Source organism: Panthera tigris, chromosome E1 (assembly GCF_018350195.1).
Source record: "Panthera tigris isolate Pti1 chromosome E1, P.tigris_Pti1_mat1.1, whole genome shotgun sequence".
Lineage (NCBI taxonomy): Eukaryota > Metazoa > Chordata > Mammalia > Carnivora > Felidae > Panthera > Panthera tigris.
Window position 1 is genome coordinate 50,261,982 of NC_056673.1, and position 25,681 is coordinate 50,287,662.

Sequence of the window (25,681 nt, forward strand, 5' to 3'; positions counted from 1 at the left end):
AAAATACATGTTTCTCCAGAAAGAAAAGAAAATGATACATTTTGCTATTTTAAAAAATTAATTAGTTTTTATTTATTTATTTCTAAGTAAAGTCAGTTATTTATTTCTGAAGTGAAGTCCAATGTAGGGCTTGAACTCACCACCCCGAGATCAAGAGCCGCATGATCTACCAACTGAGCCAGCCAGCCGCCCCCGTTTTGGTATTTTTAAACATGTGGCTCAGCCAGTTTATGGGCCGCTCTCTGTCCAGTAGCTGTCCCAGGGCCTGGCACATGGCAGGTACTCCATTCATGATTGCAAAGGTGAACTGGATGCATCGAAATGGATCTGCACACTCACATGCCTCTTGGTTACAGGAGACGTAGGAGGCAAAAATGCCAGTGCCACGCGGTGCCCAAATGATGTGTGCAAGGAAGAGAGGAAGGGAGAGGAAGGATTCGCCTAGAAGGACAATGAATGATAGTGAGCTAGCAAGTCCCTGAATCTGCTGTTGCTCATGGGACAGAAGATCCCTTTGTCTTAGGGACAGGAGCTAATAGGAACATGAAGTGACCTGGACGAATTCTCAATAATGTCAGGACAGGAAATCAACTTAGGGAAACTAATGTTCGTTGCATCACCTATTGCGTATTTTAAGAGTTGATTTGCTGGCTTGTAGCTTAAACATGGTGGCCTTCTCTCTGATTCATCCATTACTCAGAAGGCCCTGGCTTCCTAGAATTCCGAACACAGCTGCAATAGTTTTCATTAGCACTCATCAAATCTAGCTGAATTCTCTCTCAAAGTACCCTTGTTTATTTCCCACTACTGATCCGGCCTATCTCTAGACTCTCCCAGTTTCAACCCAACAGCGATTGCGGAGCGCAAATTTACCTTCTTAAAACAATGCTTTCATTCAGTTACGCCCCTGTTTAAAACCCTTTCACAGCCTCCCAAGCATCTGTCAGATAAAGTCCAAACCTCTAGGCCTGCCTTTACCATCCAGGACGGTCCTCACCTGTAAATTCTGTCCACCTCCATTTTTGTATCCAGTCAACCTCTGGATTGAGAGCAACTTGTTTTGCGAAGTGTTTGCCAGATGAGCAAACATTTCTAATAAATTGTAACTGAAAAACAAGCAGTGTCTTGCAATAGCGGCAGTAAGCGAGGCTGGATGTCACATGATCACAACTGAGCCAATGGTTCTTGAAATTCGCTTTGACATACAAGCGCTTTGGATTACAAGCACGTTTCTAAAACGAATTACGTTGGCAAACCAAGGTTTTATGGTACGAGGCAACGTAGTATCCTTAGTGTCTCCTGATTAGGCTGTCATCCTCTCTTTATTGCCTGTGGTTCACACCTCAGCAGCCTTAACTCCTCAACTTCTCCCTCTCCGTGTTGAAAGCACACTTCTGAGTCTGGTCTACTCCGGGAAGTAGATGCCCGGGCTCATTTCAGCCCATGTGCCCTCCCCTCAGTTCCCTTCTTTGCATGGAATCATTCTGTGCATCTCTGGCTTCCTTGGGAGAGGGGTGGCTCTACCAAGTTGATGCCCACCCCCTAGCCATGAGCAATACAGGACAAAGGGATGACCCAAGGCCCCAGAGAGGTGCCTGGCCCATCCCAGGAGCTCAACAGATACTTGTTAATTTTGTTGAATAAATTCAGGATATCTGGTTTGGTTAATTTTAGACTACCACCCACTTTCTCGGGTAGACCGGGGACTTTCCTCCTCCACCAGGTGAGAAAAAGCATCTAAACATTTTAACTTTGATAAAGTCAGTTGTGACACATAAAAGGCAGAACTTCCTCTTTAACCCTTCAAGAAATGAGAACTATCCCCTCCCATTCCTGCCCACCCCCACTGATTTTCAGGTTCCTTGAAAGTAACCGGCCTGGATCATTTCTTAATACAACTTTTATATTTTCTCTGCAGTTGCAAAGGTAATCTTACCTCTAGCCGGCCAAATCACCAACCAATTCTCCATGCGAGAAAAATGTTTAAAAAATGGAGGTGTGGGGGGTAAAACGTCTACAGGCAGGGACATTACAACAGGTGCTGCCCTGCAAACACAAAACACCCAAGCCGACCTTCTCAGCGAGCCAAATGCTTTTCAGCTAACCTAATGTTCTTCAATTATTGCTTCAGGGGCTTTTCGGTAACAAAAATGCTCCTTCGCCTTGGCCCTGCCGTTTTGGGCCCATCCTTTACTACCGACAGCGTGTCTGACTTGTTTATCTGGGCGCACCCAGTCATCTCGCTCGGCGACCCAAGAGACCACGTTTCCTTAAATCAGAGCCCCGTGGACTCTGCTCGGAACTACATTACCCAGCGGCCCCCGCGCCCTTCGCAGGAAGGACGTCTGCGCACTAAGATACTCAGTTCCAAGTTTGGAGCTTTTAGCTGCCAGCCCTGGCCCATCATGTAGCTGCAGCACAGCCTTCCCTAACGTTGCAACTGGGGGAAAAATCACTTTCCAGTCTGTTTTGCAAGGTGTGCATTTCCATCTTGATTCCCTGAAAGTCCATCTGCTGCATCGGTCAAGAGAAACTCCACTTGCATGAAGATTGCACGCCTGCAGCTTGCATCTTTGTTGCAAAACTAGCTACAGAAGAGAAGCAAGGCAAAGTCTTTTGTGCTCCCCTCCCCCATCAAAGGAAAGGGGAAAATGTCTCAGTCGAAAGGTAAGAGCCTATTTGCATTACTTGCAAAAATGCAAAGGGTTGTGCATGCATTTATGAATGCATGGATGCAATTTTCGCCTGGCGATTGCATTTTTAAGTTTGAGGTTTTCCACAGCTCAGTTGCATTTCCTGTTTAGTATGTGTCTTTTTTTTGCAGACACAGAGAGTTCCTGTAAGGCAGGGCTTGCAGTTCAGCTGTGCATTGACGTTATTTGCATTCTTCTGCTAGGATTACTGAGCTCTTTTTGCCTTTTGCACAGTCAGGAGAGATAGAGCAGGTTGGTAGCGTCTAAATGTGCAGTGCTTTATATAATTGTAAAATTCTTTAGTATGCACGCACATTGTAAGTAATTTTATGTGCAACAGGAATACAAACTTTTAAAAAGTCTGTAGGTGAAGATGAAAGGTAAAAGTTGAGTTAAACTAGTAGGAAATTAATGTAATCTTATATTCCTTTGGGAATAAACCGTTGCGGTGCCAGTTTTTACCTAAATTTCCATTGATACCGCTTTGAACATTAAGCAACTTTTGATTTTTAAAGGAAGTAAAGGTGAAGTGTGAATGATAGCATGTTACCAAAAAAAAAAACAACAACCCAGACAAGAAGGTCTTTCTCTTCTGAGATTTTGCACCGTGCACCAACTGCTTATTGGCTCGCAGTATTTTGAAGCAGCAGTGAGGACATACATGTTTTATGTCTCCCCATTTGAGAGATGCTTTGCATCTCAGGGGAAAATATGGGGAGAAAAACTGTACTTGTAAGCATTACACCAACGTGGGGGGACTGCGCCGTTTCACTGAAAATCAATGAAATCTTTTGAGTGTGTACCTGCATCTATTTAGTCAGCTATAAAAGGTCAGAGATTCAGGGTTATGGTGGTTTTAAATTTTTTTTTCTTTTTCTTAATTTTTTTTTTTTAATGCAGTTGTATTTTGCAGGCTTAATGTTATATTGGGGAGGGGATTAAAAAAAATTCCTGACATGGCATCAGAGAGCCGAGAGGGTGCTGGCAGGTGCCACTAGGACCCTAAGTCACTTGTTTCAGAGCAAATCTTTCTTCACCGTAGAGAAAGCATATGCCATATGAGAATGTATGGGAGGAGGAGGTGAGTTAGGTACAGGTGAGTGAGGCTACCACGGACACCACATGCATGGGGAAGACCTGGTGAAATTAAAGTGTCTTGTGAGCTTTCTGCCATGTTTTTGGAGTTGTTGAACCGCCTTTTAATTCTACCTGATGGGAATCCTACATCTCAGACCAAGAAGGAAGTGATCTATGTTCATAAGAGTTCGAAGTAGGGCTGTGTTTTCCTTGACCATTAGGGGAGAGTGGGAATCTGGAAAGCTCAGAGTGCTGAAGAACCTAGGATTTGGCATTATGAAGGACAGAGGTTCCTTAATAGAAGGAAAACCTACAATCTCCTGAGCAGAGAAATAACAGCTTAGAATGGGCATGCCATGCTTTGATGTACTAAGGAGCTGGCATCTAGTTACTTTGTATGTGGTATATACTCATTCATTCAGTTCAGTTAATGTATGTATAAATGTGTGTGTGTGTGTGTGTGTGTGTGTGTGTATTCACGTATGTGTATGTAATATATAAATATATATATATATATATATATATATATATGTATTACACAGTATTTGGAGGCATACAAAAATATTTAAAATGTACTTGTTTCCTTCAAGGAACTTACCATTTAGAAAGCATGTATGCAAATCATGATACTACAAGATAATTGCATAGATAGTGAAAAGAAATGGCCCAGTTGGAGTTTAGAGATGGCAGTGATCTCTTTGGGAGATAGGAAGATTTCATGAAGAAGACGGCATTATGGTGATCTTATCTTTGGACCTTAGGGTCCAAAGTAAATCAGGTTACCCTTCCTTTTCTTTCTTTTCTTTTTTCTTTTTGGCTCACTCCTAAGATATCTCTGTCCTAGCAGAGCAAGTTTCTGCGTTGGGAAAATGAAAGGTATTAGCATGACATGCTTCCATTCTGAGAGCGCCCACTGTAGATGGGATTCGGGTGGTTCTTCAGGTTGGCTCCTAGTTAGCCACATGGTTTCCAGCATCGGGCCCTCTTTGGAAGGTGCATCTGGTGTGAACGTGAGGTTCCCGTCCAAAAAGCAAAAGATCGATAGAAGTGGACGATCATTTCAGAAGCGGTATAGGAGCCTTGGCCTGGACTTTTAAGTGTGGAATTGGCCTAATTCAGCCATGGTATTCTCGAATGGCCAAGACATTTTTCGCAATACCAAACTGCTTTGTAATACTATAACCAAATGGAATGGGAGGCAGAAGTGAAAGGTGGACACAACCTCAGAGTATTGAAGAGTTTAACAACACGTTCAACTCAAAGGACCCTTACGAACTTTCTAGATCACTATAATTCGGTTTCACAGACCTCTAATTTAAGGCACAGCAGAGGCAAAGGAATTATAGAGTCCCTGGGAGCTGGAATAACTGGGCTGCTTCTTTCCAGCCTTACCGGCAGTCAGATTCCGAGAAAGAATTTCTTAAAAAGAAATTTTGTTTTCCACAGTTGTAACTTTAGGTGGTATGCTTTTCAGCTTGTTTATATTAGCTGTCTGGGGTTGAGCTGACATTTTTTCAAATATTAAAGTGGTAGAATGCCTTTTGAGGAAATCTGAAATGTAAGTGAACAGGAAGGGCACCCAGAGAGGGCAGGGATTCCTGCACTTTACAGGAAGACAGGCTACAGGAAAAATGTGTCCTCTGCATTACCCGGGAGAGAGACACTATTGTTATTAAGCCATGATGATTTCAGGGAGGAAGGGAGAGAGGGAGGTCGGGCGGTCTGGCATCTCCCAGTTCACCTGAAAATATACAAAAAGTTTGACTGTGTTGGAAATACCCTCTTTCTCACTTCTCCCTCTTTTCACCTTTTAAAAATGTTAGTTTACCTTAGTGTAAGACAGTAATAGGTAAATCATGTCGTGAGAAATGCACGTAAGGCACAATCTCAGAAGCATGTAGGAGAGTGGCAGGCACTCCTATGGGTTCTTTTCTTCTGTAATTCATCCCACCCTGGGAAATGAAATGTGTAAATTTCTCATTCTGTGTAAATTCCTTTGTTAGGTTGTACCAGACAGACTTGTCATGCTTAGCCTGTAATCTGAGCCAGTATGTTTTATAACCTCGTCCATCTCAGGACACAAAATCAGAATAGCTACCTTGAGTTTCCTAAGCTTGTTTTGTATTGGTGTGGCATTCAGCATTTCACAGGACGCTGTATATTAGCTGCAGGGCCTTTGAGGGGGTCTCTTGGTGGAAAATAAATGATGGAAGAAAAGGGCTGAGATCTGTAATATTGGAACTACCTTCCGTTGTTTTTTTTTTTAATATCTGAAAGAATCTATAAGGAATACTTTTAAACCAACAGAAAAAAGTACACAAATAATATTTGTTCATTATAGAAACATTTGAAAATAAAGAAAAAGAAAATAATCACAGGTGACCACAGTATACATTTTGGCATATATCCCTTTGAACTTTTTTTTCCTACTCTGTGTGTAGGTGTCTGAACAAAGCTACAATGTATATGAAGCTAATATCTACTTAGTTGCCTTTTGTTTCACTTACCTTACACTGACGACTATTTCCAAGTGAATGAATATTTTTCTGCATTCATAATATTCAGTTCTATTTTATTTATTTCAACAGAACCTTCTTGTTTATTAATTTTCAATACTATGAGGTTGCCATGATGGTCGCCCCAGTGGGTACGTTATTCTGTATATTATGTTCTCAGACTAAATTCCAGGTTCTAGATAGTGGATTTTTCCCCATTGTCGTTTTCTATTCCACCTTTTAAAAATAGCTAATTATTATAAAAATGATATATGCTCATTGAAAGAAATTTCAAGCCAAAGAGAATTTCATAATAAGAAAATAAAGACCACTTGGAGTCACCCCGTCCAGAGCTAATTACCGTTAACTTTCTGGTAAGCATCTCTTTGCATTTGTACATCCATCCATCCATACTTATATGCACACACATAGGTGCTATTTTACACGCTCTGTTACACGCTCTATATGATACTCAGCAACTTGCTTTATACTCCTCCTTCTATCTTGGCTATCTTTCTACATTTCCACACAGTTATCCCATTCTTTTAAATAATTGCTTATTTTAATTTGTAAGAATGTAGCTATTTAATTAATCTCCAGTTTGGGCTTTCACAGAGTTCCATTTTTTTCTTTCTTTTATGCAGCTATAAACAAAATGCAAGGAATACCATGAACATGCATCTTTGTACATTTGCCCAATTATGTCTTTAAAATGAATTCCTAGAAATGGAAATGCTAGGTCAGAGGGCATGGACATACTGCCAAATTGCCCTCCAGAGAGCTAACACGAATTCTTATCCCCACCAGAGGTTGGGAGTGTGCATTCTCTGGTTTAAACATCATGGTACATTATGCCAAATCAACTGCTCTCCAGAAAGGCTATGGCTACTTTCCTTCATCCTACAGGTATCACAATTTGAAAAAAAAAAAAAAAAAAAATCTTTGTCAATTTGATAAAAGGTGTTAGTTAACACTTGATGGTCAGTTGTGTTTTTTAGTAAAAAAAAAAAAAGGAGTTGGATGTTCCCCTTTTTTTGACATTTGTGTTTTATGTGTTTGAATTTTTTTTTCTCATAAAATGTATCTTCAACTTTTAATTTGGGGGTCAAATTATTTCTAGAGTTAGTCCAGAACATTCCAAAATTGCAAAACTTAGGTAATCACGGGTTGAGAGTTGGATCCTATGTGTCTCAATTATGTTGGTATGAGCACTAGGTGTTGTATGTAAGCGATGAACCACGGGAATCTACCCCCAAAACCAAGAGCCCACTTTACACACTGCGTCAGACAATTTCACAGTGAATTATGTTAAAAAAAAGAAAAAGAAAAAAAGTAGTTTAATATCTTGGTGAGTTCTAATTTTAATTTTAACTTGAATTTAAGTAAACATCACATATTTCATAAATTCATTTTGTTATACTTTCTATAGCTATCCAGACCTGTATGAAAATGTTAAGAAAAATGTAATGATCTGATTAAAATTCCAGTCTGGGAAATAACTTGCTTCTGGACATTTCTGCATTTTCAGTTAATCTCTACAGGCCAAAGTAGCTTTTCTTTAGTTTTGTAAATAATTCTTACACAGCACCTGGCTGTGTTCTAGGCACTGTTGCAGAATAATTGCCTTATTATTATTATTATTATTATTATTATTATTTTTTGAGCTTCATATGCAATCATGTGCATCATAAAAGGTGGTTGACTTTGGCTTATGAGATTTGTTAGAAGAATTAAGGCTGGGGTCAACCTTGATGACCTCCCAAATTATGTGTCAATCACAACATCATCTTATCACAGCCTTCTTTAGTAAAGACGTTATGCACGCTGATATTCAGTGATCGAAATTAGAGCTACGAGCTACAAACGGAGTTTTATGGTCCAATCATCTCATTTTACAAATGAGCAAGCTGAGGCTTTGAGAGAAAGTGATTTGCTTGTAGACAGAGCGAGAGGTGGAACTTCATGTCTCCGGATTCAATGTCCGAAAGTCCTTTTCACTAAACAACACCCAAACACTACTAATCCACATTTATCAAGCATTTGTTTCTTCAGAATCTTTAGCATTTTTCACTTTTTTTTTTTTTTTTTTGGTTTTGCTTGTTTTTGTGGGGAGCAGGCTGGCAAAGAGCAGGGCAGCTTTACAGCTCAAACAGCAGGGGTTCTTTTTCCAAACCCAAGAAATGGTGATCCATTTGTATCATGGTGGTGGGGCTTCTTACCAAGTCTCTGCCAGGGGATATTTTGCAAATACTCTCATTTTAATTCCCAGTGCTTACACCATACAGCTGCAAGTTTTAACCACTGTAATTGTTATTTGCCTTTTATGGACAATCTCTGAAAGCCCCTAGTGGGGAGCAAACATCTCTTCTTGTACCTCTGTTGCATTTCCAACTTGTTTTGCATTGTGCTTATAATAGGAAGCGCTCCATAAATGTCTGACAGTTAAAGTATTCTTCGTCAGTGGGGATCTTTATAATTTCCCCCCACATTTCATAACAGGTTTGGAATTAAAGTATAATGCAATTTTCTCCCTGTGCTTCCTTGTTTGCATTCATATTTCCACTACAGCTTTGCTGTATGAATGCAAGAATAGCATACTTAGCAACTTAGATGGCCAAAGAAGTGTCATTTCTCCTACCTGTGTCCTCTGGACAGCTTTAGAGGTTGCCTGATCCTTGGCTAACTTTTTCTTTTAAAAATATGCCGAACTAAGATGCGTCGTCTAAAGACTCCAGTGGGATAGAGTGAATTCCTCCATTCTGTGCTGGTTTCAGGAGCTGTTTGTAAATTACCTCAGCGCTTGAGCCTCTGAAGGGTTGTCAGAGATCATCTGAAAGTTTTTAACAGCTGGCTGCCCTATGAGAAAACAGGGAACTCTGCACGGACAACCCCCCAATGTGACAATTCTCCACCTCCTCCTAGCCCACCGCCACTGTCGCTGCCGCCCCTGGGACTTGTTTTCCGCCCTGTGTCCTCATAGAGTCTGCCTGTCCTGAGCTGGTCTATACAGTTTGATATGCAGCTCGTATAACTCCTCTTTCCGCCCTGAAACGATTTTCAGGTTACAATGTGAGTTGCTTTTTGAGTGTTATGCTTCTGAACTTCATATAAATCCTCTGGGGATAGATACTATTATTGTTAATTCACAAATGGGGAAACTGAGGCTCAGGTGAGCTAACCAACTTGCTGCTGGCTGGATAACCAGTACATGGCAGAGACAGGATGCAAAGCCAAGCCTGTCTGACCACAGGGCCCATGCTCATGATCAGGGTAGTTGCAGACTTTAGCCCCACCTATGTTTAAGTATAGCCTGTGAGCTAAAATGGTTTGCACGTTAAAATTTTTTTTTAAGTTTATTTATTCATTTTGAGAGAGAGAGAGAGAGAGAGAGTGAGAGAGGAGAGAGTGTAAGGGGTGGGGGGAGGGAGGGCAGAGAGAATGGGAGAGAGAAAATCCCAAGCAGGTTCCGCACAGCATGGAGCCCGACATGGGGCTCGAACCCACGGACTATGAGATCATGACCTAAGTTGAAGCTGGATACTGAACCAACTGAGCCACCCAGGTGCCCCTGCACATTTTTAAATAATTGGGAAAAACAACCTCAAAGAGTAACATTACATGACATGTGAAAATTATATAAAATTCACAGTCAGTGTTTACAAATAAAGTTTTATTAAGACACAGCTATGCTCATGCATTTGTATGTTGTCCATGACTTCTCTCCCCCCAACAATGGCAGCGCTGAATAGTAATGATGGGGATGGTATGTCCCACATAGCCAAAAATAGTTACTATTTGGCCCTTTTCAAAAAAAACGTTCGCTGACCTTGCCCTGTATGACTTTATTCAATCAAGTAATGGAATCTTTTCGTGATGAGGCTTCCATATTACATTCCTCTTTGGCATTTCATTGGAAGTTGTTAACCTGGGCAACTACTGCGCCAGCAGTCTCTGGGGCCCAGCCCACAGGAAATGTCTGAGTGGTGCTTCTCCTGGTTATGAGATTTGTAGGCCATTGCTCATTTCCGCCAAACTGAGCCACCAGTCTCCGGCAGCCCATCCTGGGGTCCTTTCCCCTTAGCTCTGCTCTTCCTGTTTGCTTTAGATTTCTTTTCTTTATATTCCCTCCCATTGAGAAGCTGTTCATTTGTTCTTCCCCTGGTCCCTTCCTTCTCCTCTTCCTGATCTCACATTTTGTTTAAAAAGCAAATAAGGTAAAAATAATTCCTCTATCACCACTGCCTGGTTTTCTTGATTATTATCATGGCCCAGCCCAGGAGGGCCACCGTTTCTTCAGTGTGGAGAGAAGATGGAAACCTGACTCCCTCCATAGTCAGATCGCCTCCATCTTACCCAGAGAGCTTTCTGCTTATCATTTCCTGCAAAGGTTGGAGCTGTTTTATCATAGTAACTCCCCCAACCCGTGGGTGGACAGTTTTGTTTGGGGAATGAGCACCCTTTTGCTTACAAAGTCGCTTAGATGGTGGGTATTTTGTGGGGAAGAAGGAAGATCCTGGTAGGCCCTGGGAGAATGAAGGGAACGTCATGTCTCCAGATTCGATGGGGAGACATGGGGATGGACCCAGAGTAGCTTCAGTAGGATGAGCCCAGATTTGTCTACCATATCCAGAATGAGGGAAGTCTAAGTCACATACAGGGGAGTGCTAGAATTTCTAGCATCCTAGCATCCTACATCTTACCATGGATGCGAAGGATGTCATTCTCCCCTGACTAGGGTCTGCTGAGGTGACGCCCCATTTTGTGCCTGAGCAAACTGAGGCCGGAGAGGACAAGGAACTTGCCTTAGATGGCAAGTGTATCAGTGGCAGAGAGGTAGCTTTCATCACGGTCTGTCTGATACTAGAACCCGAGCTCCTGGCCAGTCCACTTGAGTTGTCACCCCATAATAAATTTGTGAACCCATTACCCAGAAGACACGTTGGTGGAAACATTTTGTTTGGGGAATTTTGCCCACTCAAGAAAACATGAGTGGATTCCATGGGAATCTGTATACACCAGGGCTAGGTATGGTAATTAGGAGGGGCTGACCTATGTCTGTCTATATCGAGGTTCCTTATAACACGTCCCTTTAAGCCTCTGTTGATCATGGTCGATACCAAGTCTGACTCATTCTGAGTGTTGAGGTTGAATTCCAAGTACAAAGTACCCACTGGCAGAAGGAAGCTGGTTGCAACTGGTCTACTGATAGATACTGGTCTGTAGAGACAGGACGTTAATGTTAAACATCAGTAATGAATATTGATGCCATTAGCTGTCTTACAGGCTGTAACCAAGCAGATCCAAACTTTAGGTGTTTCCCTGCACATCTAAGTTAAATTTTTTAAAATAGTAGTAAGAACCTTGGTGCTCCAGCTAGGTAGAGGCATGCTGTCACCCCTTGGTGGCTTAGTGATTTCCTGTATTCCTGGTTATTTCTGTGTACATGTAACAAGTGTTGTTTCCTTGAAACTGTGAGTGAACTACATTTCCACTGCTTTCCTCTTGTACTGGATGGTGTGGAAGAAATTAGAATTCTCTCTTTTTGTGGTAGAGGAGGCAGCTGGGGGAGTGGGGAGTGAATTTCCCTTAAACCACTGAATTCTCCCTCTGCTTCCTCTCCTGCCAAAGCAGGACAGTCATACCTATGTTTCAGCGGTTTCCCAAGATCCCATGCGGAAGCCATGGGAATAGATGGTCTGGATGTTGAGTGACAAGTTATTTACTCCCTTCCTCGATTCTCCCTGCACCAGTCCCACATGGGGGGAATGAGTTAGAGATAAGGGTAAGGCGAGTATCTGAAGAACCAACCAATGGGAACAATGGTCAAGAGTATGGGAATTATTTTGGAGCGAGTGTGCAGAAACGGCCTCTCTGTGCTCTTTGAAATCTTTCCAAGCATATTCTCCCGCTTTATTTACTCCTTCATGCTCCCCAAACTCTGTTGCTATTTGAAAAACATAAGCCTGGAGACTCTGAGCATACCTAAAGAGAGAACTTGGATAAGGGGCTTGCCCAGGTCAATCCAACCAGTAAATTTTGGATCTGTGGTACCATTTAAGACATTGTGCTAGGTGGGACTGGACAGAAATGCATCCCCCTCTGCTCTGCTTACTAGCTATGAGCCTTGAAAAACCTACTTCCTGTCCAACTTCAGCTTCCTTACCAGCTAAATGGAGAGGCTGACACTCATTCTCAGGATTGTTATGAAAATTAAACAAGGTAATGTACGTCATGTGTTTTGGCTGGTGCGTGGCATTCAGTTATTCAACAAATATTTATTGAGTACACTGCTGGGTTTGAGGCATTTTGCTATAGCAATCTCACTATGAACATAAATTTGCTCCCCTCTTCCTTTCTCTCTAGCCTTAAGAAGCTTCTAGTCTAGTAGGACGTAAGACACGTGTAGAAATGTGTAGAACAGAAGCTAGAATCCTAGATATGCTCAGAAGAGAGAGTGTGAGTCGGGAGGTCCTAGGGACGAGAGGGAGAGCGGGGAAATATTTACAATGAGCGTGCAGGTGTCGACATGAATTTCAGAGTTGATGAGGAGATTGTGCCCTAGATCCAAAGGTGGGATGGAGAAAGGAATCTTGATTTGAAGGATCCGGGGGCACCAGTAGAAGGTTCTCTAGGCAAAACAGTTCCTTGGAATAAAAAAAAGATGCCCTAGCAAAATCTCTGAAACTTAAAAGACCTCACTTGTGTTTTCTAAGAACTTCCTTTTTCTTACCAAGCGATATGCTGTCATTATTACTTACGATCACAATAAGTTAATAAATGGAGTATATCATATCTCATACTTTCAGTTTTTTTCCCTTTAGATTGTGGAAACTCCAGGAAATCCAGAGGTTAATAGTTAAACAAGTATATCATATCACCTGGGTTTATAGGCACACTGTAATTATATAAGCAAGCTGTTGGTTCAATAATCAACATCTAGCTAAGTCAGGGAATATTTTCCAGAGCATGGCCACAGCTGTAATTTTCATTTTTTATAACCTGCCAACCTGCCTTTTCCATTTCTTAGTGCTTTTCCTTTTTCTAGAATCATCAGCAGTCAGTTAAGGAGGAGGAAACTGTTGAATGTGTTTCTGAATTTACTCTCTCTCGCATGATATTGGATACTGGCAAGCGAGTCCATAAATGTGTGTGTGTGTGTGTGTGTGTGTGTGATTTTTAATTTCAGAAAAATTCCATTTAAAATATAAAGAGATTGAAATAATGGATAGGTTAAATTCACTTGTCTTTCATTATATTGGCTTAAAAAACATAGTGACCTATAGCTCTGGAGCCCATAGTAGGCTGCTTCTTAGTGTAACTCGTGCTCAGTCACTTTCTTTCTCCTCCATGACCTCATTCAAGTCAGGGTCAGTAGAGTGGGTAAGGTGGGCAGGCTGACTCACTCCCAGCCGGGACCAGGAAGGACACGGGGCACTTTTTGCCTCACTTCGCTGTGCGGTTAAAGAGCACGTGTGACCCAGCCAGGTGATAGGACCTGACAGCTATAGCATCTCATTCGATGGCTTGCCAAGTCTTCATGCTTGGGGCTTTGTTCCTGAAGGAGCCTCCATTGTTATAGGTAAAGTAGAAGACAAAATTGCAAATTTAATTCTGGAATTGATTGGAAAATGAGATTGAGAGCTCTTGATCCATTAGTGTTAGAATAACATTTCCCTCTTACATTAGGGTTAGAATAACTTTTCCCCTTCCCCAATTTCAATTTTTTTTGATGTGATCTAAGGACAAGAGAGTCAGTGCTGGTTGAGTAGGGGGTCGGGGATGGTCGAGAGGGCTGGGGGTGCCGAGGACCATATATTTCTGGGTTGAATTTGACAAACGTTGAACAATTAAGTTGTCTGCGCCTTACACTGTGCTGTATGAATACAAAGATGAATAGAATTCCATCTCTCCCTTCAAGAAGCACACAGTCTGGTGGGATGTATTCATTTTCTAGGGCTACCAGAACAATAAACACCAATCGGGTGGCTTACCCAATAGGAACTTATTGTCTCAGAGCTCTGGAGGCCAGAAGTCTGAGGTCAAGGTGGTGGCAGGATTGCTCCTTCTGGGGGCTGAGCTCTTCTCCTAGCTTCTGGTGGTTAGCTGACGCTCTGTGACATTCCTCGTAGGCTTGTAGAAGCATCACCCAGATCTATGCCTTTGTGCCCACGTGGTGTTCTCCCTGTGTGCGTGCCTGTGTCTAAGCACCCCACCCCCCACCTTTTTTAAAGTTTTTATTTCTTTATTTTTGAGAGAGAGAGAGACAGAGAGAGCAAGGGAGGGGCAGAGAGAGAGGGACAGAGAGAGAATCCCAAGCAGGCTCTACACCATCAGCACAGAGCCCAATGCTGGGCTCGAACCCACGAACTGTGAGATCATGACCCGAGCCAAAACCAAGAGCCAGACACTTACCTGACTGAGCCATCCAGGTGCCCCTAGATAGGACACTGGTCATATTGGATGAGGGACCCACCTTAATCTCATGTGACCTCATCTTAACTCATGATATATACAATGACCCTATTTTCAAGTAAGGTTATATTCTGAGGAACCAGGGGTTAAGACTTCAACATAGTAATTTGGGGGGGGGGACACACAGTTCAGGCCATAACGTGGGAAGATAAACATGTCGGCACCCACGTGCCACTCCCTGTGATCTGCACGTAAGTTTTGGTTCAAGCCACAATGAGGACACCAAGGAAGGTGAAGACTATAACTTAACCTGAAAAGACGAAGGAAGCAGTTGGTAGAGGGAAGACCTCAAACTGGTACAATGGAACTTTCAGTGTGGTTCTTCTCAGGAGAATAAGCGAGTGAAACAAGAGGCTTGCCATCTGGTCCGTGAGCAAACTACCTGCTCTTTCTTCTGATTTTCTATTGTTAATGACAGACTGGATGCTTCTAAATCAGGGGGTGTTAAATTGGAAAACATGCGTGCTCACGCACACGCACACACACGCACACACACATGCTGTTGCCGTATTGATTTCCAAAACGTAACTCATGTTTAGAGGGAATTCTACTAAACACTTTTAGTGGCTGTCACAGGCAGCTTTCATGGATAGAGAGATACAGAGATGGTGTTTGGAGGTTAGAGAGAAGAGGGCACCCTTCCCTTTGTAACAAATGGTTCTAGTCCGCATGGAATAAAGCTTAAGAGGGAATGAGAGTGAGTAAGAACCAAGGATCTGTAGCCAGGCAAAGCTTATTTTTAGAAAAGGCTTGTAAGCCTTTAAACAAAACAAAACAAAAAGTGTACTACTGGGTGTTACCGAGCTCTTAAATATTGATTGTTAACAAAAGGTGTTTTCAACTCTCTGTATACTTACTGGCGTTAATAGCTTTATTTTCTTACTGTGGTCAGAGTATGTTTCACATAAAATCATGGATAAAAATACCAGGATCAGCTTGGGTGGGAGGGGACAATATGAGATGAAATTGTCAGGGGTGGTTGTGTGAAGTGATCGGGGGGTAAGGTCAGTGGGAAGAAGGAACTTTCCTGGCTTAGAACAGATGTCCATTGGGGCATCTGGGTGGCTCAGTTGGCTAAGCATCCAACTTCAGATCAGGTCATGATCTCGCAGTCTGTGAGTTCAAGCCCTACTTCGGGCTGTGTGCTGATAGCTCAGAGCCTGGAGCCTGCTTCTGATTCTGTGTCTCCCTCGCTCTCTGCCCCTCCCCCACTCATGCGCTGTCTCTCTCTCAAAAATAAATAGTAAAAAAAAAATGAAGAGAGAAAAAAAGAACAGATGTCCATTATCTGTCACATTGCTCTGCCAGGGTGTTGATGGTGGCTTGCTTCAGGTATGGGGGGAGCACCCCAGAAAAGAGCCACGGAAAGAGAAGGCATCCCTCCCAGCCAGGTGGATGGTCCTGAGACAGACGATCCGAGTGGCAGAAGGACAGGTGGGCAGCAGAAGTGAGGCAGAAAGTCAAGTATCCGGTGAGTCAACATGAAAAAGGAAGAAAGAAATAATAAGCAGGGAGATCAGCTGGAAAACAGGGATCAGAGAGGGAACGGGTCCAAGAAACCAGGGTGCAGAATTCAGGCAGGAATGTGTGTGTGTGTGTTTCCTCCCGTGTTCACCCTGCATATCGGAAATAAGCGATGCACTTCACCTGTTTCTTGCAGTTTTGGAAGCCGTCTTGATTCCCCTGGCTGTTGTGTGATGCACTCACACAAAGCCTGTGGAGGTAGGGGGTAGAAGGAGACGCGGAAAAAGAGCAGTAGAAACTAGGTTGGGGCTTGTCTGAAACGAGCCCAGACTTATCTCCACGTCGAGTACCTGCGCGCAGCTCTAAGTGGGACCAACAGAGTGAGAGGAAAACAGGAACTAGTGAATCAGCTGGACTGTCAGGCCCCTGGGTCTATAGACAGAAGCCAGCTACTGGTTTTCTGTCTCAGGTTAGGGGGTGAGCACGGTCTCCCATTCCAAGGCGAAGCTGGGAGGAAGACGTGTTCGGTGTTGGAGGAGAGCTTGTGTGTTCTTCTGTCCTAAAACTATGTCAGGAGGGGTGGAGAGACCCCATGTTTGCCGAAGCAGTGGGGCAGGGTCGAGAAACTGGTCCGATTCTTGTTCCCTTGGATCCTGCATTTCTGTCTTGAGAATCCATATCCGGTAAGAACTAGTCATGCTGGCATGCCTACTGTGTGCGAGGCTCTGTGATGAGCACTTTGCGGATCAGCTCTAATTTTTCTTCAAAACCTGAGAGGTGGGTAAAAGGATCCCCGTTTTACAAAGCGACTCGGAACGCGGGATTAACAACTTGCCCAAGATCAGAGAGTTTGTGCTTGCACAGCTGGGGTTTGAATCTGGTTCATTTGAATTCCAAAGTTCATGTTTTTCACTATGTAACTGCCATGGCAAAGGAATAATAAAGGAATCACTTCAGTTACAGATACCTACCTGATATGTAATAGGTTATAAAGACAGAGCAATAATGTTAATGGGAAGGAAGATGCTTATGACCCAGGAAGAATGGATATAGACCCATAGATGGGATGATTACAAATACGGGTAGGTGTTTGTGTCTTTGTGTTTGATTTTACCTCAAGTCAAGATGTCTTTGAAAAAAAATTTTTTTAATGTTTATTTATTTTGGAGAAAGGGGGAGGGGCAGAGAGAGAGGGAGACACAGAATCGGAAGCAGGCTCCAGGCTCTGAGCCATCAGCACAGAGCCCGATGCGGGGCTTGAACCCACGAGCTGTGAGATCATGACCTGAGCTGACGTTGGACATTCAACCAACTGAGCCACCTACATGCCCCAAGTCAAAATGTCTTTCTTAGGGAGGGTTTCATTGAATCCACCTGTAGGAGATACTGCCAAGCCCGGTAGGAACTACGAAATACATTTTCTGATTCTCTGCTTGCTGTCTCTTTGAAGGCACCCTCTTTCTGTTTTTTCTTGGAGAGTCTTTACTGTTTTCCCCTGCAGACTCATCTGTGCAACTTTGTAGTTTACCTGCCATTCTTTGATTAGTGACAGTCTCTGGGCCGAGTTTGAATTCTCTATCTTGCAAAAGAAAATGATGACTGTCATGAAGGGTAGTTGTTGGGTTTGCTGGCTCTGAGTTCAGGTGTCCCTCTCCGCGGACGTAGCGGGTAAGCGTGAGGCCCACTGCTACCCAGAGCTGCCATAAGAACGGGTTATCTGTAGGCATAAGTAAGACAGAGAAAAATGGACTGACCTAATTAAGCACTCAGGAAGGAACTGCAAGAGAAAATGAAAACAATGAACATGGCCACCTAGGCTTTAACTTGAGTGGAGCTTTGACAGTATTGTGACCTGTGGTGTTTCAGTCCTCCTTTTAATAAAAAAGGCATTATAAATGTGCATACTCTTAAAAAAATTTTTTTTAACGTTCATTTATTTTTAGAGAGACAGGACAGAGCGTGAGTAGGGACGGGCAGAGAGAGAGGGAGTCACAGAATCGGAAGCAGGCTCCAGACCCTGAGCCATCAGCACAGAGCCCGATGCGGGGCTCGAACTCATGCACTGCGAGATGGTGATCTGAGCCGAAGTCGGACGCTTAACCGACTGAGCCACCCAGGCGCCCTGTAAGTGTGCAGACTCTTAATAATAAGGGACTTGGTTAATGAGGAAGGGGATGCGTCACCTCAGATTCTCTCATCTTCTCTTGTGAGTGGCAGAGACTCAGACCCTCTGGGCCGTCCTTTGTTCTGTGACGGGTTTGCCTTTATAAGAGGCAGCGAAAGGAGCAATACAATAATACCATCTGCTGGACAGACTGAGTCCCTGCCCTTGAACTGAAAGAACAGCACAGAAAAGACACGCTGGTGCTGTCTCTGATGGCTAAGTGAGAAACATAGGATTAATATTCTGATGACGTGACAATGGCCCAAGTGTGTGGTACAGAGAGTTTGGGCAATGGATTCCTGGCAAGATGTCGCGAGTTTCCAGGCATGGGAGGTTACATCTAGCAAAGACCTTAGACCTCATGTAGGTTGCACACCTCATTTTATAGATGAAGCAAGTATGACTGAGAAAGATTAAATAAGTGATTGGAAAGGCCGAGGTGATGGCAAACTAGATCTGGAGACAGATCTCCGACGCCCACACCCGGATAGCTCTTAGCATCCCAGCTGCATCCTGACACAGAGCCAACCTTTGGCTCTCTGGGGAGCCCTTACACTCTTCCTATAAAGACAGAAACTAACCCCCGAGGCTTAAAGATAAAAAATAAACAAGAGCGCTGGGCACAGTAGAAATCAGAACCTCTGTTTGTTCAGCGGGGCATCAGATGATTGAATGGGTCTGGTTCAATCATGCATGCAGCCGTCCATCCATTTATTCATTCTCTGAACGTTTATTAGATGCTTCACTGTGTGGTTCACGGCTAGGCACCAGGAAGCATGCGGAGAGATGATTCCTACTCTCAAGAAGCTCACATTCTAATGGGGAACAGATGGGTGTGCCGACGGTTGTGATTTAATGATAGCTCAAAGGAAGGGCGATTTGTCTGCTTCGATCTTTTTTTTTTTTTATGTGTTTTTTTTTTTTTTTTAATTTTTAACGTTTGTTTATTATTGACAGAGAGAGACAGAGCATGAGCCTGGGAGGGGCAGAGAGAGAGGGAGTCACAGCATGGGAAGCAGGCTCCAGGCTCTGAGCTGTCAGCGCAGAGCCCGACGCGGGGCTCGAACCCACAAACCGCGAGATCATGACCTGAGCTGAAGTCGGACGCTTTACCGACTGAGCCACCCAGACGCCCCTGTCTGCTTCAATCCTGCAAATGACTGGGAGAGTCGGAGATTGGGGTGGGGAGTCCAAGCGCCTTCAGCCCTGGTCTGTGGGGCAGTGTAAGGAGCTAGAAGGTGTCCGGACATCCTCAAGCTCTGGGTGATCGGGATGTAGGGGGTCATCTGCCAGAGCAGTGAGAGATGATGTCGGAGAAAAAGGCAGGGGCTGAGGGAGGGAAGGCCTTACAGGTCCGAAGGCGTTCATTGCCTGACTCAGATACAGAGTACAGAGTAGTACTGGGAGAGGGTTTCTTCCAGCAGCTAGATTAATATAATTTTGCATTTTAGACTCAACTATGCATCTACGTCCCTTAGCAACAGGTCTTGTTAATATTCTGAGCTTGGTATGAAGGGGAGAGCCAAATTAGCATTGAAAAGCTTTCCCTTGGCAAGTGTGCGACAAACTTTTCTTTATCACTTAGGAAAAAAGAAGATATTAACACTTATAGGGATGAGAGTTTGCCCAGGTTGATTAGTATTAGTGGTTTTCTTTACCATTTGATGACTCAACATGACATTTTGTTGGCATTTCGTCGACTTACACTTGCGTCTGTCCCACCGGGCGTGCCTTAAGGTCTGATGATAGAGTTTTTATTCATCTGGGCATGTCTCCCACCTGGCTTTTTTTGGTGTTTTTTTAGCTAACTAACGACTTTCGTGCCAAGGCCCTGGGAGCCTGCCTCCCCCTTCCTTTGCTTCGTCCGTGAAGTCAAGTGAATGCTACTCACATTGGAGGGCCTGTCGTCCTGGGGGTCTCACTGAGCAGAAACCCCAGCCTGTGTGCTCTAGAGCTAGAGATGCCTGCTCTGGACCTTGGAAGTCAGTCTTGATCTGTAGAGTAGAATGCTCCCTGATTCCAGAGGTTTACGGAAGTGCGGGAGGCAGCACCCAGGTGACGATGAAAGGCAAGACCAAGCCTGAGGTGGTCTCTCCAAGGGTCACAAGCAGCTACCATTATTTTTGTGTTGTTGTTCAACTTTTTTTTAGCTTAGAATTTCCAAAGTCTGTATCCACAGCCTCGTACGGTTCTTTGCAACAAACTTCGCAACAGATCAGAGGAAAAAAAAATCAGCTGGTTATCTCTATCTTTCATTAGATTTGTGATCTCATCTACCTCGTCCAACCTCCTCGGGCCTCAGTTTCCTCTTCTTGAAAGTGAATGGTCCCTACCTTCTATTGTTTTAAAGAAATACCTGATTTGATTGGGAGAATGCATTAAGGCTGAAACATGGGGAGAATTTAGAGATACAGTGCAAATACAGAAGCATAAATACAATTAGTGAATGTAAGCGGATGAAGTATTTCAAACATTTTACCTTCTGCCCACTGCCATTGGGCTCAAGAAAACCATCCATGCTTTTGTTGATTTTGGTAGAAGCTTGGAAGAAATGAACTACTTAGCCCCTACTCTAATAGTAATCCAAATTTATGTATAACTGGACTCCTGTACATTTTCGAAAATGCATTTATCCATTTTCATTCTGCCAAGAATAAAAGGCAAAGCCTGGAGCTCAAGGAACAACTTTGTTCTTTGAGTGATGGTTGTAAACGTGAGGCTGGGTGACCGAGAAAGTTTATGAAGTCTTAAAAAAAAAAAAAAAAAAAAAAAGGAGAGAATCAGCTTTATAGGTTGGCTTGGATCCAGTGTTCCTAAAAGTTAAAAAAGAAACCAAAAATACATTCCGGTCATTTGGGATTGATATGAAAGAATAAAACAGGTGTGCTTCTGGCAGTGTTCGACTGTTCGACTACAAACAACACTTTCAAAGAAGTATACAGCTGTCACACTTCTCTGTCCTCTGAGGAGATTTTGTTCTGGAAAGATAACACGTTTGCAAATTAACAGATCCCATCTAAATCCCTTCCCTTTTCCCTGGAGTTCTGCCACTCCAACCCTACCCCCTTGCTTCCTCTTCCTTACTGTTGGAAACGTTTGTCAGTAGGCAGTTTTTCACATGAGAATTAGTGAAGAGATGCTATCATATATTTTTAGTTTTGTCCTAATGACCCTACAAGAAATATTTTGTGTCTGTTTTTTTTTTTTTTTTTTTTTTTTTTTAAATTTTTTTTTTCAACGTTTTTTATTTATTTTTGGGACAGAGAGAGAGACAGAGCATGAACGGGGGAGGGGCAGAGAGAGAGGGAGACACAGAATCGGAAACAGGCTCCAGGCTCCGAGCCATCAGCCCAGAGCCTGACGCGGGGCTCGAACTCACGGACCGCGAGATCGTGACCTGGCTGAAGTCGGACGCTCAACCGACTGCGCCACCCAGGCGCCCCTTTGTGTCTGTTTTTTATAAAAATGACTTGATGAGGGCTTTTGCTCTGGGTGACTGTAGATTGGGCCAGAAGTCGCAGAAACACTTTTCTGCCCTGTTGGCTGGTTTATTCTCAGAGCCAGGCTCGGTGCCTGGTGCCTAGTAGGTGCTCAGTCAGCACTGTCTGAATACATTGTTTATTAGCAGTGTGCAGGGTTGGCCTTAAAACATGTAAAGTGAACTAAGGTGGCCTTCGGTGGATTCATTTCTCAAATGAGAACTTCTTTTCACACCTGTCGAATCCACCTGTGTCTTTATCTGGGTATGTTTTTTTTTCTTTTTATTATTGTGATAAAATACACAGCATAGAAGTCACCATTTAAATAAGTATTAAATTTTTTTTTAATTTATTTTTGAGAGAGAGAGAGAGAGAGAGTGAGTGGGGGAGGGGCAGAGAGAGAGGGAGACACAGAATAAGAAGCAGGCTCCAGGCTCCGAGCTGTCAGCACAGAGCCCGATGCGGGGCTCGAACTCATGAACTGTGAGGTCATGACCTGAGCCAAAGTTGGACGCTTAACCAACTGAGCCACCTAGGCACCCCTAAATAAGTTTAAAGGATACAATTCTGTGGTTTTTTTTTTTGTAGTCACAAGGTTGTGCAACCATCACCACTATCTAGTTCCAGAACATTTTTATCTCCACAGATGGAAAGCAGTCACCCCCCCCCCCCCAGCCCCTGGCAACCACAAAGCTACTTTCTGTTTCTATGGATTTGCCTATTCCAGATATTTCCTATGAATGGAATCATACAACGTAAAGCCTTTTGTATCTGGCTTCTTTTACTCAGCATCATGTTTTCAAGATTCATCCATGTTTGAGCATGTAATGGTACTTCATGACGTTCTGTGGCTGTATAGCTTTCCATGGTATGGATGCATTTTTATCCTTTCTGTATTTCCCATCAAAAACTAATGTCTAGAGAACTGTATAAGAAGTAGGTAATAAGTTACATCTAAGTATAACTAACAGAACTTAAATTAAAAAATCATCCAGGGGAATTTGCACTGTTCAAGTGGAAAACAGCTTAAACTAAAGTAATACATTAAAAAGTTTTTTTTAATGTTTATTTATTTTTGAAAGAGAGGGCCAGAGGGTGAGTGGGGGAGGGGCAGAGAGAGAGAGAGAGAGAGAGAGAGAGAGAGAGAGGGAGACACAGAATCTGAAGCAGGGTCCAGGCTCTGAGCTGTCAGCACAGAGCCTGATGCGGGGCTCGAACTCACCAACTGTGAGATCATGACCTGAGCTGAAGTCGGGTGCTTAACCAACTGAGCCACCCAGGCAGCCCTAAAGTAATGCGTTTCTCTTCTTTTTAAAAAATTTTTTAATATTTATTTATATTTGAGAGAGAGTGCACAAGCAGGGCAGGAGCAGAGAGAGAGACAGAGACAGAATATGAAGCAGGCTCCAGGCTCTGAGCTGTAAGCACAGAGCCCAACGTGGGGCTTGAACCCACGAGCCGTGAGTTCATGACCTGAGCTGAAGCTGGACACTCAACCGACTGAGCTACCCAGCCCCCCCCAAAGTAATGCATTTTTAATGGTGAAATTTCAGGGTTGGGGACAGGGGATTTTTGAGTAAGTGAATTACAGATTTATGAATATCTGACTTCTCGTAAAGTCAAGGCTACCCATGGCCATGGGGCTGGAAAAGGTATTGAACAGAATAGATGGGCACAAGGTTCAGATCCTGGGCTTGTTGTGAGTGAACTGTGTCACCTGCATTTTCTTGGACGTGGTGTTTTCTGTTTGGTGTTTTGGTTTGCTTTCGAGTAAGGCTCTTTGCTAAGCTCTTTGACATGCATTATCTCATTTAATCCTCACAAAAATCGTGTGGAATAGGTATAATTTTTATCTACATTTGATAAGTAAGGAGTCTGTAAATGATGAGGAGTAGGAAGACTAAATACCATAGCTGAAGTTTCACTTCTAGTAAATTGTGGGGGCAAAACCCAAACTCACGTCTGACTATCTTTAGCATGAGCTCATAACCAACATATGGCAGGGCTTGGCAAACTGTGGCCCATCGTGTGTTTTTGTACAGCCCAAAAAGCTAAAATGGTTTATACATTTTTAAATGGCTAAAAAAAAAAATGAAAAGAATATTTCATGCCACGTGAAAATTATGTGGAGTTCAAATTTCTATCTATAAATAAAGTTTTATTGGAACATAGCCACACTCATTTGTTTACATACTATATCTGCTTTTATGCTACAATGACAGAGTTGATTTATTGGGATAGAAAGTATGGCCCACAGAGCCTAAAATATCTCCTCTCTGGCCCTTTATGGAACAAATTTGCTTTTTCCCTCATTTGTAAAATGGAGGCAGGGGAAGAATTCGATTAAATTATTCTTAAGGTCCCTTTCAGCTTGAATGTTCTGAGAATTGCAGAGAAAGTTGTTTGTGTCTGCTTTCCTGTGAGGTCGCCAGCTCTCTCTGCCTTCCTCTCTCTCAACAGATGAGTTTGCCTCTTTGCTAAAAATGACCGAGCATCCTCCCTGCTGCGGGCCATCTATCCATGCCCTGACCTCACATCTCTGTCTGTATCTATCCTGTCCTTGGTTCTTCTGTCTTGAGTAGTCACAAGATTACTATTTGTTAGGTGCCTGTGGTACTCAGGCACTCAATGGGGCTGTGAAGAAGGCTCAGAGATGATAGAAAGTCAGATATGTTGTTTTCAGTTTAGAGATGTGAGAGCTGAAATTTGGGGAGTTCACATGGTTTCCCCAGGACGCATCAGTTTGTAAGTTGTGATGCTGGAGTGTGAACCCCAGGTCGCCTCTTCCTGATCCTAGGGCCATTGCTACTCTTGACTGACGTTCTCTTTGCCCTCTGTGTACCTAGAGTTATCTCCCCCCCACCTCGCCCCTGCCACTCTGCACCCCATTCCTCAATGTGTACCCTCTTCATTTCGACACCCCTCTTTCTAATGTTCTTTTTTGTATCAAGCTTGCATCCTGAGAACAACGTTCCCTTCGGCCAGCTGTTCTGACTATATCTGCCAAGCCTATCTGAATCCCCACCCATGTGGGATTCCCCTCCCCTTGGCTGTGTTTAAGGCAAGACAGCGTGAATTAAATCTGGTTCTGCCATTTGCAGATGGCATGACCTTGAACATTTGGCTAAACTTCACTAAGTCTGTCCACATCTGTAAAATGGGATAATAGCAACCACAGAGGCTTGACTTGAGAATCAAATGAGCTCACTACCATGTTGTACGTGAGCGTGTTTAGCACCTAACAGACTGAGAGCTGTAGCTTTTGGTCTTCTCACTGTCACTATAAAATAGTATTTTCCACCCTATCACTCAGTCCCAAGCCCCAGATTTGCCCTGCTCGGTTTTCTAGGGCGTTTTCGTGCTTTGTCTCCATCCAGCTGTCCGATCTATGTCCAGCTTGTTTCTCACTCCCTGACGTGCCTCCTCTCTGGTTAGCCCTCGAGGATTTTTGTTTTTCTTCAGCTTATCTTACCCACACTTGGTGCCTATCAGTTTGATCATTCTCCCCTCCTTCGCTTCAAATCCCATGCGTTGGTCAGGCCTCAGCTCCGGCAGAAGAGTCTCCCGTGACTGAATCCTTCCGTCTGGATCTCTTCCTTTTTGAACTTCCTTTGAACGTAGAGTTGCAGAGCCATGAACTGTGGCAACGGAAGGTGCCATGTTCTACTCCCCACTTGGCCAGGTTAAGTAGCTCTGGTTATCTAGCCTGTTTGTGGCAATGTCAGATACTGCCTTCCCTGTATTATATAAATCTTCTCTGAATCATATACACTTTCCTGTGTTATTCACCATTCAGTCAACAAGAGTCTGAGTGCTTATTCTATAATAGGCTCTGAA

The 25,681-nt window shown here is 43.3% G+C and overlaps 1 protein-coding gene across 1 annotated transcript in view; it reads left to right on the forward strand.

Annotated features, from left to right (window-relative positions):
• Positions 1–2,385: 2,385 nt before the first annotated feature.
• The window catches only part of MAP2K6 (mitogen-activated protein kinase kinase 6), a 115,236-nt gene continuing 91,940 nt past the window's right edge, over positions 2,386–25,681 (forward strand). Inside the window, exon 1 of the mRNA XM_007073444.3 lies at positions 2,386–2,667. Within this exon, the coding sequence (XP_007073506.2) occupies positions 2,652–2,667 (16 nt within the window). The 5' untranslated portion in view covers positions 2,386–2,651. The remainder of the gene's footprint in view (positions 2,668–25,681) is intronic.